Genomic DNA, 17,604 nt, shown 5'->3' with positions numbered 1-17,604 from the left:
GATTGGCATTGCATTTTAGGCTAATCTGAATTCAGACTGTGTGTAGTATATTAACAATTATGTAAAGAAGCAATTAAATTGTCTCTCTAAGCATACTTAAAAATTGCAATGTAAATATTCTCTTTCTTTTTTTAAAATGAATAAATTTGAATGGACCATCTATACTTTAACTGCTCTATTCTCTAAGGAGTTGCAGATCAGATTTAATTAGATAAGTTTGTGTCTCCAGTGATTTTTTTTTTACTCTTCGCATGTCTGCAGCTTTTGAAAGGACCACAAAGAGACTCAGGTTTCAGGTGCTGTGTCATCAGTTTTGATCATGTTACACAACTGAATGCTATAATGCTTTTAACAATGAAATTTAGTGAATTTAATCCATATCTGGGTATTAGAAAAGAGATAGCGGACTTTAAAGCTCTTTTTGTTATTACAGTTCAATACTTACTGCTAAAATAATAGACAGCAACAAATGGTGATATTTATTACGTCAAAATACATTTCTATTTAGCTGTCCTGGAAACTGGGAGAAACTTCACACCCTAACTTATCTATAATGCGTTGATACGTTGCAGATCTTTACTACTCAGTTATTGATCTTTCATAGTTTAAATGTCTTGTATTTCTGTTTTAAGGATATTTGTCATACTGATATTTTTCTCTCCATGTATTTTTGAATTTTTCTTACAGTAAAAATATTAATTCACCATGAATTCTTTTTCCTTATATAGGCAATGAAATTGCCACCTTTTCTTATGCAATTAAAGGATACAGAGAAAGTAAAATCAAGACAGTGTTACATCAGCAACTTTTCTCCCGCTTTTAAGTAGTTTAGTGATTAAAAAAACGTATTTATAGTATTGAAGCATACAGTTTCTTGTACCTGTTATTCTGGTGAGGTCTCCTTTATTGATATGCACTGCTTTTCCAAAGTTACGATTTTCATAAAAACAGATATGGGAAAAACAAAGATTGAATATTTCATTATGAAAAATATGTTTGACCGTAAGTACAAGAAAACAGACTATAAAAGTTCTTAAACAACTGCACAGAAACATAAACATAAGGTGCTTTAATGTGTACTACAACAGAGAGTGATTCTAGCAGCACCATTTAGCATCTCTGTATAAAAGTAAACTAAAAAAGTAAAGTCTTATTCTGTGTTTTCTCATTGCTAGGAGTTAATTCCAGAGTTTTACTACCTACCAGAGATGTTTGTCAACAGTAATGGCTATAATCTAGGAATCAGAGAAGACGAAGTTGTTGTGAATGATGTTGATCTGCCCCCATGGGCCAAGAAGCCTGAAGACTTTGTCCGTATCAACAGGATGGTAAGTTGCACTTCAGTTTAGCCTAAGTAAGGAGTTTTGTGTTTTAACAAGCTAATCTGAAGTGAAGGAGAATTTGCATTGTCTTGCTTGACAGAACCCTTTATTTTACAATGGATTTTCCTTCCATGTGCCCCAATCAGACAAAATGAAATCCAGTTATTTACTGTCTCATGAGAAAGCATCAGACGGGCATGAGCTGGACAATAGAGGACAGCCTGAAAAATCTAAGTCTGGTTCCTTCTCACCACCTTCTACATAAAAAAGTAAAAGGTTATTATAAATGCTGATATCTTGTTAGATATATTATATTCCTTACTTGACTGAAGCTATGCACTTCCTATTCATCAGAGATCACAGAATCATAGAATCATTTAGGCTGGAAAAGACCTTTAAGGTCATCCAACCATTAACCTAGCACTACCAAGTCCACCACCAAACCATGTCTCTAAGCATCACATCTACATGTCTTTCAAATACCTCCAGGGATGATGACTCAACCACTTCCCCAGGCAGCCTGTTCCAATGCTTGACAACCCTTTTTGTGAAGAAACTTTTCCTAATATCCAATCTAAATCTCCCCTGGCGCAACAAGCCAGGATGCTATTGGCCATCTTCGCACCTGGGCACAATGTCAGCTCATATTCAGCCGACTGTCAACCAGCACCCCCAGGTCCTTTTCCACCGGGCAGCTCTCCAGCCACTCCTCCCCAAGCCTGTAGCGTTGCATGGGGTTGTTGTGACCCAAGTGCAGAACCCGGCACTTGGCCTTGTTTAACCTCATGCAGTTGGCCTTGACATCCAGCCTGTCAAGATCTCTCTGCAGAGCCTTCCTTCCCTCAAGCAGATTAACACTCCCACCCAACTTGGTGTCATCTGCGAACTTACTGAGGGTGTACTCCATCTTCTCATCCAGATCATTGAAAAAGATATTAAGGATATCAATGAGAACTGGTGTTTTGATGTTTTGGCCAGCAATAGTTCAATTTATGGTTCTGTTATGGAAATCGATCCTCCTTAAAATGCATATTGTTTGTCTTACTTATATAGTCAGGACTATACTTTGAGTAAGCTATCACAGAATCACAGAATCACAGAATCACTAGGTTGGAAAGGACCTTCAAGATCATAAAGTCCAACCATTAATCCAGCGCCACCATGTCCTCTAAACCATGTCCTGAAGCGCCACATCCACACGTTTTTTGAACACTTCCAGAGATGGCGACTCCACCACCTCCCTGGGCAGCCTGTTCCAATGCCTGACCACTCTCTCAGTGAAGAAATTTTTCCTAATATCCAATCTAGACCTCCCCTGGCGCAACTTGAGGCCATTTCCTCTCGTTCTATCACTAGTTACTTGGGAGAAGAGACCAACACCCTCGTCGCCACAACCCCCTTTCCGGTAGTTGTAGAGAGCGATAAGGTCTCCCCTCAGCCTCCTCTTCTCCAGACTAAACAACCCCAGGTCCCTCAGCCGCTCCTCAGAAGACTTGTTCTCCAGACCCCTCACCAGCTTTGTTGCCCTTCTCTGGACTCGCTCCAGCACTTCAACATCCTTCTTGTAGTGAGGGGCCCAAAACTGAACACAGTATTCAAGGTGCGGCCTCACCAGTGCCGAGTACAGGGGTACAATCACTTCCCTACTCCTGTTGGCCACACTCTTTCTGATACAGGCCAGGACGCTGTTGGCCTTCTTGGCCATCTGGGCACACTGCTGGCTCATGTTCAGCCGGCTGTCAATCAGCACCCCCAGGTCCCTTTCTGCCGGGCTGCTCTCCAGCCACTCCTCCCCAAGCCTGTAGCATTGCATGGGGTTGTAGTGGCCAAAGTGCAGGACCCGGCACTTGGCCTTATTAAACCTCATACAGTTGGCCTCTGCCCATCGATCCAGCCTGTCCAGATCCCTCTGCAGAGCCCTCCTACCCTCCAGCAGATCAACGCTCCCACCCAACTTGGTGTCATCTGCAGACTTACTGAGGGAGCACTCGATTCCCTCATCCAGATCATCAATAAAGATATTGAACAAGACCAGCCCCAGAACCGAGCCCTGGGGAACACCGCTTGTGACCGGCCGCCAGCCGGATTTAACATCGTTCACCACAACTCTCTGGGCTCGACCGTCCAGCCAGTTCCTCACCCAGCAAAGAGTAAACCTGTCTAAGCCACGAGCCGCCAGTTTCTCCAGGAGAATGCTGTGGGAGACGCTGTCAAAGGCTTTAGTAAAGTCCAGGTAGACAACGTCCACAGTCTTTCCCTCATCCACAAGGCGGGTCACCTGGTCATAGAAGGAGATCAGGTTGGTCAAGCAGGATCTGCCTTTCATGAACCCATGCTGGCTGGGCCTGATCCCTTGGTTGTCCTGCAGGTGCCCTGTGAGCACTCTCAAGACCAACCGCTCCATAGTCTTCCCCGGTACAGAGGTCAGGCTGACAGGCCTGTAGTTCCCAGGATCCTCCTTCTGGCCTTTCTTGTAGACGGGCGTCACATTGGCAAGCCTCCAGTCTTCTGGGACCTCCCCTGTTAACCAGGACTGCTGATAAATGATGGAGAGTGGCTTGGCAAGCTCCTCTGCCAGCTCTCTCAGTACTCTCGGGTGGATCCCATCAGGCCCCATAGACTTGTGTGTTTCCAGGTGGTTTAGCATGTCCTTGACTGCTTCCTCCTGGATTATGAGGAGTACATTGTGCTCTCCATCCCCATCTTCCAGCTCAGGGGGCTGAATACCCTGTGGATACCTGGACGGGCTATTAAAGACTGAGGCAAAGAAGGCATTAAGTACCTCAGCCTTGTCCTCGTCCTTGGAGACAATGTTCTCCACCATATCCAGTAGGGGATGGAGATTCTCCTTGCCTCTCTTTTTGTTGTTAATATATTTGTAAAATCATATACATGTTTCCATACAGTTGCAGAAGTGTTCACCTTGTGCATTATTCCCTATACTGCTTTTGTGGTAGCATTGTAAGTCTAGCAGCACTGGTTTTCTTCTAATCAGTTTGGAAATTTAATTTCAAGTACTGTCTATTTAAAGAAGATTGTTCTTCAGGAGTTGATAGAAAAAATAGCCCTATGAATCCCAAAAGAATAGAAGAATATTATAAAAACAAACCTATTCCTAGATGTATATGATTTGCAAGTGTCCTTCATTTAGAAGAGTAAATGGTTTGACATATGTACAGCAGTGTCCTAAGGAAGTGATGGCAACCTCATCACTTGAGACATACGAAATGCACTAGACATAGCATGAGAAATGTGTTCCAGGGAGTAGTCCTTCATTGGCAGGATGAAGCTGAACAACATTTTCATTCTTTTTTTTGGCTGATTTCTCTTATAGCTGCATATATTATAACATTCTTTCTAAAAAGAAGTAATTGTCATAGCTGATGGCAATAAATTCAAGTGCAATTTTACTAGCAAAGAAGGAGATGGCCTCAAAGGATTGCTACACGCTGTTTGCATTCTCAAGTGTGGGATGTGCAATCACAGGTATGTGTCTCTGGAGTGCCCACGTCACAGCACAGAGCCTTTTTTGGATTGTGGTTGTGACTAAACCCAAACTGTGCCCAGGAGTAAGCACACTAAAGCTGACCAAGAGGTTTAGTTTTGACATATGTAAGAACAGAAGTGTGATACCTTCGTGTAAAAGGATAAACAAGCTGCCACCTATTGGGGAATCTAATGAGAGATGCATATTAATGACTCTCTTTGGGAAATTTTAGAAAGAATGTTCCTTTTTGTAACCTAAATTGTGTTTTCTCCATCCTTCCTTTCCACAAAGATGGAATGATTAATAGGAGGCCAAAAGGCGCTATGTGATAAGAGATCACTTGAAGAAAATCTTTAGCTTTAGTTTATTTGATTTCTCTCATGAAATTTCTGCTGTTTAGAAAATAGCATAGGAGCTCTCTACAGAAAAGTTTTGTGCTGTTGAAGAAAACAGCTGCTTGCATGAAATTTGGAGTATAGCATTTATGCCCCTTTAGGACTATACTTTCAAGAAAGACCGCTAGTTAAAAGCTGGAAACACCTTTTAAATATTAAGCTGTAATAGCACTAATGACTGATTCCACACATGCATAAGTATGCTCAGGTGCTAGGAGACAGACGAACCAAATGTTAGGATTAGAGTAGTATTAGAATCCCAGGCTTCAACTAATTGAGTACTTTGCAGATTTCTAAACCCAGAAATGATCTCCCTTATGTATCATACCCTTGCTATACTGTCTTCCACTCCTGTCCTCACAGATGTGAGCATCATGCCGTTATTATACAGTTTTGCCTGGAGGCAGCTTCTGCATGGCCTTTATTCACCCCAGCTTCTACTTTTAGCAAGAGCATGATCAGGAGTTAAAATTCAGTTCTACACAGATACATGCTGTCTTCAAGTGAGGAGTCTGACGAAGTTCGCAAAAGATAATAAAGTTGGGAATTGCCTAGAAAACAGAAGAAAGAGGCATAGATTTATTTGAATTAGATGCAGAAAATACACTGAAAATCACCTTGGGAGGAAAGAATTAAAGACATTAGATAGGAAGCAGAAGTCTGGAAACAAAGATAGTACCAAAAATAGAGCAGTAGCAAGGGAAGGGTGACAATGAGCTGCAATTAAATTAGATAAAAGTCTGTAATTCTATAATCAGTAGAAATAAGTGTATTTTGATGCGATCTGTGGAGAACCATTGCATCACAAAGGATGTAAACAGTTGTACCTGCGTATGGTCCTTTTGAGACTGCACCTGGAATATTGGATTCACTTGTGGGCGACTAGATGACAGAAAAAATATTCATGTTTGGATGGAGTTCAGAGTGAAACAAAGTGAATAACTTTGGGATATTTAAAGAGCATGATATATGCACAGTTTTTATAAAGCTTACTATAAAGTCGCAAGTAGCTAAAGAACGATAATCCGTTTCAGGAAAATGCAGAGAGTATGTATAGTAAGGAGTAATGGAATTACATTTTGAAAGTGTATTAACTTGAATGTGTAATAATTTTTAGAAAAACTTCCTCACGTAGGTTTTTGTTAGTGCATACTGCCAGTATGCTATCTTTTTGGTCGCTAGAACTAGACTGGTCAAAATCAGGAACAAATATAAAGGGACTGGAAAGTTCGACATTCCCTACCTAATGTCTGATTCCATGTTTTTAGCCAGCCAGCAGATGTATTATTCTGTTAGGTCATCCCCAGGCCAAGCTCTGGCTGTTATACAAGAATCTATCTTGAGAAAAAAAAAATAGCCTGGGTGTGGTGCTGACGTGTAAAACACAGCAAGCTTGTGCAAGCCTGGAATTTCTACAGAAACTTAGCAAAGCAAGTAAAGAACATGTTTACAGGAAAACCACAGAAAATTAAGGAATATTTCAAGTAAGTTTTATCCTGATCCCCTGTCTAATGAAATCAGCAGTAGTCATTTCATTTCAGTGGAAAGGATCCTATGTGATAATGCGTAACACACAGAGGGATCTTGGTTTTTGCCAATTGACAATATTTTCTTCTGTTCATACATATTTTTTGCTTGCTGCAGGCATATATAATGTGTAATTTTATGTGGGAGTAAATACAAATCCTTAAATACAACGTGCTTGCACATTTATGAATGTAAACATTTTCTTCAAATAACAGCAAGAATTTCAGCATTTCATCCTGAGACTTACCAAAGCAAGTAGAGAACAGCCTAGAAAACATCACAGAGGCACAGTGACATAAATCAACATAATTTAACCAATTGGTTAACAAGCTTTACTAAAATTTTGAGCAAATTAATAAATGGCAGTCAGGGTTTTGGTGTTATTTGATTGTTCAGCTGACTGTTTTACACTTCTAACTAAACACAGAAATGGAAATGGAAATGGTTTTTCATCAAAAGAAATTCCTTTAAACTTGTGAAAATTAGACTTATTATAAAGACCAGAAAAGACATTCATTTCTTTTAAGACCTATTACAGCAGCTTCTAAAGCACTCAGTGTATACATCAGGGATTGTTGTAGCAGTTTTATTTATCTGTACAAAGCTAGACTGATTACTACGGAGTTACTCATGAAACATTAATAAAGCACAGTGTTCAATGCTAACATGATTATGGTCTGACCTCGGCGATGGCACAAAGGACAGAGGCAGAAAGTGTCCCTGATAACATTACCCTAATGCTGGGCTCATCAATCATAATCTCCCAGTTTACCAGGAAAAAAAACCCCACGCATAAAACCTTCCACAGATGTGCATCTGTAGTCCTACTCAGCCTCTCAATCCCCACAGACTTAGCGCAGTCCTGAGAGCCAGAAATAGAACAGATTCAGTCAGTAAGTCAAGCATGTTAAATCAAGGCAGGGAACACCACTGTGAAACACTGAAGCAGAGCTTTTATAATAAGCATTCTTTAGTTTTGAAACAAAAGATGCAAGATTGTGTAATTCAGAGTTAATTATAATGATATTTTCATTATGGCTTATGCACATATTAAATTACAAATTACAGCGTTGAGTAAAATCCATTCACTACAAATTATATTTTTGAGAGGCTAAATGGTGTCCTGTTTTTGTTATACATATTTTGTTCCTATTACATAACTGTTACTAGGATTGAATTTTCTTTCTGTCTTTGAAATGATTTATTTACACTCTTCTGCTGCCAATTACATTTTTGTACAGTTCCCTGGCTATTCAGAAGCATGCATAGTATTTCATAATTTAAAAGCTTCTTGAATAGTCTTTAGAAACATCTATTATGAAATCTCTGTGCTATGAGGATCTGAAGGATTTATCTTTTCTCCTCACCATTCAGCAGCAGTTGACATTCCTTTTTTACCAGATAAGCAGTAGATAAGATTTGATATTACTTCCTCAGTAGCAGCTTTCGTTTTATTTTCTGTATTGCAAGGGTTTGTTCTCAATGCAATTAAAACTCATTCAGCTAACAGGGGGTTCAATCTAATTTGGAAATGGCAGTGTTGGGTTTTTTTTAAACTTTGTGTATCGCTGAAGAATCTTATTTACATCTGGAAGATGCTCACATAAAGGATCAGTTTTTTTGAAGACATCCCTGAATAACCCAAATCTGTAGAATGCACTTTTGTGTCACTTTTATTAAAATATTACTTTGTTTAAATGAACATAACTTATTTCAGATCTCAGTATTGCCTGTTCTATTTTATGACAAGAGTAAAAGATTTTACTCTGATAGTCAGTACAAGACACAGTAAATGAAGCAGAGGAATATTAAGTGGAGAGAATCTGTATATTCAGTGGCTGCAGAGGAACACAGATGTAAGGGAAGAAAAACCCAGCTCACAGGCTGAAACAGCCGACGGTCTGTTATTGAGCAGAGCTACAAAACTGAAGTGTCTTGGAGTAGTTTTAGGAAAATATTTTTAAATATACTGAATATAAGTTAATACCAAGATACTGTGGTAGGAGTTCTTGGAGAGACAGAGAGCATATAGTTATGGAGGGGAGGAAAAGGCAGGGACTGCAGAAGCAGGAGGGGCAGTGCAGCTGTGGTCCAGACAAGAGGCAGCATTAGAGTTTTACTCTTCTCTGGTGACACAAAATACCCAGGTAACACAAAACGGTGTGTTAAAAAGAGGTTGGAATAGCATATTTTATAAATCCATGTCTCCTGATACTTTACACGGCACATATAGTATGCATTAAAATAAAAACCAATGCCTCCTACTGGAATCTCTGTAAAAAATAATTTTAACATCAAATTAGGATGAGCAGAGAGGAAAGTGTGCAGCGTTAATACTGCACAAAGGTCTGAAAAGAGCTATAGTGATTGATCCCGCTAAGCAGTAACTTGACTTATATTAATTTTATTTAGTTTATGCATAAACATAAATTTACTAATACCTTTTTATATTTTATAACAGCTACAGGTCAGATTTTCAGCCTGTGGAACAGGCGTGCGTACACTTGCCTGCACTCACACAAAAAAACAGTACTTCTACACTGATGTATAATAATGCTTGCAATTTACCTATTAGCAATAAAAGTCACTCCACTGAAAACAGTAACATGAAAGAATCCTTCCTCAAAACAAAACCCGTGAAAAAATACTGACTGGAATGCTGCTATTTGAAAATGAAGCCCTAATAAGAGTGGTTCAAACAAGTTCAGTTTGAGAGTGCCTGAACAAACTCTGTGTTCTGTACGTTTTAATTATAATAGAAAACAAGCTGGATATTAGCTCATTTCTGTTTAACAGTAAAAATCTTGAAAAAACAAATAATATTAAATAATTATGTAATAATTATTATTGCTCTTCTAAAAAAATTGTTTCTTTATATTTCATATTGAAAATATGCTGAAAATATTAAAGGCCCCAAAATGCTTTAGCGCCAAAATGTTTTTGAAAAATGCTATTCTTTAGGACCATCAACAGCCTATTTTAAGGATAATATTGTCGTCTTTTTCTTTATGTTGTTCCTACTGTACCTACAAATTATTTTTTATGCAGAAAATTCCCTCACCCTATTTCCTACTGAGCACTGCATATTCTTGAGAAACTAAAGGGTGTACTGCTGACAGTCAAGCTCATAAATTTTCAGGAGGCTCTTACCTGGAGGGGGAGCAGTCTGTGCATTAGAGCAAATTAGGGAGAGGATTCTGCAAGTATCGCATGAGTAGTGTTGCAGAAGTACTTTGGAGAAACACCAGCAAACCAGGTCAGACCTGACATCCCAAGCTTTCTTCTGACTAAATCGAATCCAGATTATAAAGCACAGATCGGGAGCTTTGTTCCCACCGAGGGCCCAGTAGGACTTTGTAGGCTTTTGGTGGCCTGTTCTTGAGTGCACCCTAACTATTGTTTGTGCCCAGTGCCGTACCCCGCAGGACACTCTGGTGGGGAGGATGTGGACATCACACAGTACCCATAGCAGCCCGCAGCTGGAGGCTGTGTGGTGCTAAGGCCCATGCAGACCCACTCTCTTTCACAGAACTGGCTCCTCTCCACCTTCTGCTCTGGTCTCCACCCCAAATTTCCACACTGGTGAGAAATTTGGAACCAGCTTCCAACTTCCTCCACACTGGAGGACCACCACACTGGTCTTCCACCACACATCCTGGCAAGCATAGTGCTTAGTCCCTTTACTACCACCAATATCCTCACAGCCTCCCTGACAGCAATTCTTCCAACTTCCAATTTTGTGGGGTTCTGAAATTTATAATTCAAAATACTTAAATTCACTCCTCCTTACAAATTTCCCCAAAGTTTCCCCAAGAAACTAGGGTTCTTCCCCAAGGAACTAAGGACCCCAAGGTTATTTAAAGAACCATTGGACCTATAGACATAGTACAATAAATCTGCTTAAAGAATTGGACACAAAGACGTGACATGCTGCTGTTAAAAAGTAACTCATTTATTTAATAAGTTATAAAAGAACCATTCATCCACGTGAAACAGAAGTTCTCCAAATCTGCCAGAGTCAGTAAGACCTTCTCTGGAAGGACAAGCTGCTGAGTAAGGGCTGGTCATGCAAGTAGAAACTGCCTCAGGGAAACATAACATAGGCATTTAACTCTCCTAACCCTCCTAACTTTGAAGGTCAAGGGAAGTGTACCCTCCCTGATGAGCAAGACTGGCAAAATAGTAACAAAAGATGAGGAGAAGGCCGGGCTACTCATCAACTTTTTTGCCTCAGTCTTCACTGGCAACCTCTCTTCCCACACATCTTGAGTGGATGGACTGCAGGACAGGGACTGAGGGAGCAAAGTTCCTCCCACTGTAGGAGAAGATCAGGTTTGAGACCATCTGAGGAACCTGAACATGCATAAGTCTATGGGACCTGATGAGATGCATCTCAGAGTTCTGAGGGAATTGGCTGAGGTAGTTGCCAAGCCTCTCTCCATAATATCTGAAAAGTCCTGGCAGTTGAGTGAAGTCCCTGGTGACTGGAAAAAGAGAAACATTGCACTCATTTTTAAATAGGGTCAAAAGGAGGACCCTGGGAACTACAGACCTGTCAGCCTCACCTCTGTGCGTGGGAAGATCATGGAACAGATCCTCCTAGAAGCTATGCTAAGGCACATGGATTACAAGGGGGTAATTCAAGACAGCCAGCATGGATTCACCAAGGGAAAGTCCTGCCTGACCAACTTAGTGGCCTTCTAGGATGGAGTGACTATGAAGAGCTACCGATGTCGTTTATCTGGACTTTTGTAAGGCCTTTGACACGCCCCCTCCCTCTAAATTGGAGAGATATGGATTTGATGGGTGGACTGATGGGTGGGTAAGGAATTGGTTGGATGGTCACATCCAGAGGGTAGTGGTCAACAGCTCAATGTCCAGGTGGAGACTGGTGATGAGTGGTGTCCCTCAGGGGTCTGTGTTGGGACCAATACTGTTTAATATCTTCATCAATGACATAGTGAGATTGGCAAGTTTTCAGATGACACCAAACTGAATGGTGTGATTGACATGCCTGAGGGGTGGGATGCCATCCAGAGGGACCTGGACAAGCTCAAGGAATGGGCCCATGTGAACTTCATGAAGTCCATCAAGACCAAGTGCAGGGTCCTGCACCTGGGTTGGGGCAATCCCTGGTATCAATACAGGCTGCGTGATGAAGGGTCTCAGAGCAGGCCTACTGAGGAGGGCTTGGGGGTACTGGGTGGCTGAAAAGCTGGACATGAGTTGGCAATGTGTACTCACAGCCCAGAAGGCCAACCATATCCTGAGCTGCATCCAAAGAAGCGTGGCCGGCAGGTCGAGGGAGGTGATTCTGCCCCTCTACTCCTCTCTGCTGAGACCCCACCTGGAGTCCTGTGTCCAGCTCTGGAGCCCTCAGCACAGGAAAAACCTGTTTGGAGTGGGTCTAGAGGAGGCCACACAAATGCTCAGAGGGATGGAACACCTCTCCTGTGAGAACAGGCTGAGAGAGTTGGGGTTGTTTAGCCTGGAGAAGAAAAGGCTGCAGGGAGACTTTATTGCAGCCTTTCAATACTTCCAGGGGGCTTATAAGAAAAATGGGGACAGACATTTTAGCAGGGCCTGTAGCGATAGGACAAGGGGTAGTGGTTTTAAACTAAAAGAGGGCAGATTTTGACTAGACATAAAGAAGCTTTTCCCAATAAGGGTGGTGAACCACTGGCACAGGTTGCCCAGAGAGGTGGTAGATGCCTCATCCCTGGAAACATTCCAGGTTGGGTTGGACAGGGCTCTGCGCAACCTGATCTAGTTGAAGATGTCCCTGCTCGTGGCACAGGGGGTGTACTAGGTGACCTTTAAAGATGACCTTCCACCTCGAAGTATTCAATGATTCTAACACCAAGAGGAGGATGTTAGAGACGGTAACGGGTGAAATATGCTCATTTGACCCAAGCATTTATTGCTTCAAATTTCCCGTCCCACCTTTAAATAATCAAAAGTTTTGATGTTTTCCTGAAATGATCTCTGTATTATAGAAATACCAATGCTATTTTTGACCGAAGCAAATGCCTAACTTTTTTTTTTTTTGTTAATTGCTTTTTAATAAATAAATAATAGATACAGACGCAAAAGGAACTTATAAATATGCAGAGTTTGGAGGAGGAAGAGAACAGTTGCTGCTCGTTGTAAGGTGATAGATGCTGGAAAGACAACAGGCTTGAAATGCTATTTTAAGTTTTGTTACATGGAAAGTAACATTAAAATTTGAGCATTTAAAAGTTAGGAAATGCTTTATTTATTTGCTGTGGCATATTTAATTTTATCATTGCATGCTAACATCCTGCATGCTAAATGAGGTAAAAGTCCTATGACAAATATTATATGGGATGATGTAGTTGCTGACTATATCGTGTTGCATGCACAAAATACAATATAATTAAGGATCTGGCATTTCTTAATTATTTATTGGGAGGCATGCTTTGAAACCAAATCGTATTAGTTTAATAGTATTTGGTATTAAGTAGTATTAATGCTATTTAAATAATTTTACTTGCAATTTGCGTATGATGGCCTCTGATTTTGAAAGGAAAAACCAAATTTTTATATGGTTGTCTGCAACATTTCTTTATAGCTTCCTATGGTATGATGAACGTAAGCCTTTGAAAACTGAGCTACATGTCAGCTATTAAGCCTGAGCCTTCCTATCTATTTTCCTCAGAAGTAACAGTCACTGGTTTCGACAGAAAAGGGTCCAGTTTTCCACCAAAGCACAAAGAGTTCCTTTTCCATGTGGAGCATTACAGGGACAATGTCTGAGGAACAATTGCCTGATTACCGAGGGAGCCAGACACATGTGGCTTGCCCTGTCTGCACCTATTCCTGCTTCTGGGGGGGTGGGCAGGGGGCTGCTGCTGGTGGGCAGTGCATGGTATGGTACTACAATGTCTGATAATTATTTCTGAAGCAACCTCCTTTTGGTGTAAATGGATAAAATGAAAACCCACATTTTTTCGAAAGTTTATCCCCCTGTAAAAACTGAACTTTCCTGGGACAGACATGAAGCTCTGTCCTAGCTGGAAAGTGTTTGTGCTGAGTAGTGGCACTGTGCTAGAAACAATGGAGGAATTAGGACTTCTCAGGAGAGGAAAGAAAAAAGCCACAATCTTTGAGAATGAAAAAAATTAGGTAATATAATATGGAGGGTTGCTGCCAGCTCTGCCTGTATGCAGTGAGTACTAGTAAGCTTGATGTAGACATTTACATAATAAATTGTATTAAGGCTGGTATTTTTTTTCAGAGCGAGCCAGGCTCTTTTCAGTGGTGCCCAGTGACAGGACATGAGGCAATGGGCACAAGCTGAAACACAGAAGTTCCCTTTGGACGTCAGGAAACACTTTTTTACTGTAAAGGTGACTAAGCACTGGCACAGTTTGCCCAGAGAGGTTGTGGAGTCCCCATCCCTGGAGACATTCAAAAGCCATCTGGCTACAGTCCAGGGCAGCCTGCTCTAGGTGGCCCAGCTTGAGCAGAAGGGCTGGACCAGGTTATTTCCAGAGGTCCTTTCCAAATTCCAATTGAGGTTTAGATTAGATATTAGGAAAAATTTCTTCATGGAGAGAGTGGTCAAGCATTGGAACAGAGGCTGCCCAGGGAAGTGGTGGAGTCACCATCACTGGAAGTGTTCAATAAATGTATGGACGTGGTGCTTCGGGACATGGTTTAGTGGGCACAGTGGTGTTGGGTTAACGGTTGGACTTGGTGATCTTGAAGGTCTTTTCCAACCTTAATGATTCTGTGATTCTGTGAAATTCAGCAATTCCATGATTCTGTAATTTATTGTTTTTTCTATCAAGCTAATCAGAAGTTAGTTCCCAGATCTGAGAACTGAACTGCACTTATTCTGATCGAAGGGAACCAGGTATATGACACTGTACAAAATCAGGACTGTGGTGGATTTGGGGCAAGGATACGTATAAAAACTTGGTCAATGAACCATGAAAATTTATTTTAATACCAGTTCCTGTTTGTCACAATTCTTCTCTGAAGGTAGCATTAGGAAAGAAGGAGCGAGTGTGCCAGGATGCCATCTTAAATACATGATGAATCTTTATAGGAGAATGATTTGTATATCCAAGTACAGGCTCATGGGAAACTAAGGTAGTCTGGTAGAGGGGTAAGGAGAAACTCTGTAATGCCTTCAGCTTTTGAAAGCTCCAGTTCAGGCAATGTTATCTACTAAATATGCCAATCATGTCTGATAAAGGCACATTGGTTGGATCAGGCTCAATGGTAATACTATCATCATTTCCTTTGAGAAATTAGTCACTATTCACACATGGAGTTCAGAACCTCATTTTGCTGATACAGCTTTTTAATCCTCAAGTTTCGATTTTACATTTAAGACTAATTAGAACTAGTTGGAAAATGAGTTGGTAGATTGCATTTTTGAAATTCTTTTCCCATTTTCATCAGTTTTTCTTGACAAATTACCTAACTTATTTGACAAGATCAAAAATTAATAATTAAAACCCTTGCAGATAGGAAGAACCCAGTAGCTGAGAAGAAAATTAACATGATATAAAGCTGAAGGAAGAAAGAATATCTTCTTAGTGTTTCTCTCAATATAATTAGTTTTGTTTTTTTAATGCTTGAAGGATTTCAAATATATCAAATAAGCCTGAACAGGAAATGTAATGATACCCATTATGTTTCCTCAGTTAATAGGAAAAGGTAGGACATAATTTAAGCATGAAATTGCAAGATGGAATTTACATCCTAACTCTGAATTTCACTTGCAGGCCCTGGAAAGCGAGTTTGTATCATGTCAACTTCATCAGTGGATTGACCTTATATTTGGCTACAAGCAACGAGGACCAGAAGCAGTGCGTGCACTCAACGTTTTCCACTACCTAACATATGAAGGCTCTGTGAACCTGGACAGTATCACTGATCCTGTCCTCAGGGAGGTAGGTGTTTACTGCGTTTCGTTCTAAAAACTCCTGTCATCTCACAAGAAATGCTACTTTTTCCATCTTTCACTGATGGAGAAAATTGTTGTGTGTGACTTGATTCAGAAGTTAGGTCCTCGGTGACTTCAGAAGCAAGTATTAATAAACTAGCAATAACACAGATGTCCCAAAATATTTTGTTCGCTTGAAGTTACTGATATATTTAAAGATCAGTTATGATATGAGAAATTATAAGGTAATGTATGGTCTGCAATATATATTCTGCTACTTTTTATAATTTACTTTTATTAAGTTGACTTAGTAGAACTGAAAAAATGAAAGAAAAAACTGCATCATAGTCACAGAGAAAAAAACCTAACCTTTTCAGTCAGATAATGTTAGTGAGAATATGTATCTGAAAAAGAACGTATTTGCTAGAATGACAGTAGCAATTATTCAGATTGCTTTTGTGTTAATCATGTAAGGTACAATCCAACTGTTACAAAAATAGAAAATGTTTGCTATTTGTTGTGCATACAAGTATTTCTGTTTGTAGGATGCGTGAAATGTATATACGTGCACATATATACAAATAAGGATTTTAAATTTATCAGTAAATTTTAAAAAAATCGAACTAGCTATCCTTATACATGCTTCCTTCTAGTGACTGTATTTGTTTTTAGTAAGACTAAAAATTTGAATTGTCATTTTCTAATATAATCCATTTGTTGGCTAAAACAATTGAAATTTGGTGAAAAGTGTGAAGAAGCAACAGCTGCTAGATGAGTACCGCTGTGATGAAGCTGTACACACAATCTTCCATTCCCCCAGATAGCTGCCATCTGCTGTATGTAAAACAGTAATAATTTATACATTGCTGGGCGATGGATTTTTGTTTGTTTGTTTGTTTGTTTTCCAATCTTGGACACAGAAATCTACAGATTTCAGAAACAAATAGGTTCTAGAAAGCGTTTGTATCAGCTAAATTTGCGGTTCGGCATGTTGTTTTTTAGTAGTGCGTTGTTGTATCTTGTTATATTTGGTGCTAAAAAGACATTCAAACCTCTAGCTTCCTAGAGCTGGATTTTCACACCAAGCACTGCAGAGCTTATATTTTGTAAACAGTTGGTATTTGCTTAGCTTTAAGAATGGCCAGAACTGCTTTGATCCCACTGCCTCAAATATTTATGTACATAATGGTTTTCTGGATTTAAAACTTTGAGCATGAGAAGAGTCAATAATGTACAAAACTGGAGATGCAAAGGAGCAATGCTTTTTAAAGTAAAAAAACAGGTGTCAAGCACCATGAATACAAGGGATTTGCAAGGCTTAAGGTCCTGATTTGCATGGGCAGGCTCCTATGTCTTGACTTTAAGGGCTTACTCCCACAGGGCAGCTTGTAGGATTGAGGTCTATCTGTCTGTCTGTGCACCTTATTTAACATCTTATGACATGATGAGACTCTTCAACTCTCCTGTGGCTCTACTTACATACATAACTTGTCATCAGAAATTTCAAGAAAACCATGGAGATGTTTATGTTCACTCACTTGTACATCTAACCCATGCCCTGTCAGCCGATAGCATATAAACCCTTTGTAGGCTATTTATGCCATGTAAACTTCTAAAAGCACAACTTTGTCTTCATTGCCACAAGTTAGATTAGTAAATAATATTCATTCTTAGGAATGAGAAGGCCACATGTCTAGAAAATATTAATCCTCCTAATTTTTGCTATATAGAGATAGATAAATTTGTATGCACGCATTTAAAAATAGTGTGCTTTCTCCTCCAAGAGATCTCAGACATTGGTGATTTGTAGTTTGTCATAAAAGGGTTTAAAAATACTTTTTATTGATTTTTAATCAGAAATAACAATACATGTATAAATATAGACAGATTTAGAGCCTTCTTCTGTTTCCCTGAGCTCTATTTACGAAACTAGCAGGCATTCTCTGGCCAGTA

At 40.0% G+C, this 17,604-nt stretch overlaps 1 protein-coding gene across 4 annotated transcripts in view; it reads left to right on the top strand.

The window, feature by feature from the left end:
- Nucleotides 1-17,604, top strand: part of NBEA (neurobeachin) — a gene marked incomplete at its 3' end in the record, with an annotated part of 516,829 nt that overhangs the window by 452,706 nt on the left and 46,519 nt on the right. For all 4 annotated transcript variants that reach the window (XM_082012155.1, XM_082012156.1, XM_082012153.1 and 1 more), the window contains 2 exons: nt 1,176-1,328; nt 15,491-15,658. In XM_082012155.1, the coding sequence (XP_081868281.1) occupies nt 1,176-1,328; nt 15,491-15,658 (321 nt within the window). The remainder of the gene's footprint in view (nt 1-1,175; nt 1,329-15,490; nt 15,659-17,604) is intronic.

The sequence above is a fragment of the Phaethon aethereus genome (assembly GCF_964289735.1).
Source record: "Phaethon aethereus genome assembly, chromosome: 1".
NCBI classification, from domain to species: Eukaryota; Metazoa; Chordata; class Aves; order Phaethontiformes; family Phaethontidae; genus Phaethon; species Phaethon aethereus.
The sequence above is the reverse complement of the archived record's forward strand: the minus strand, read 5'-3'. Positions and strand labels throughout refer to the sequence as shown.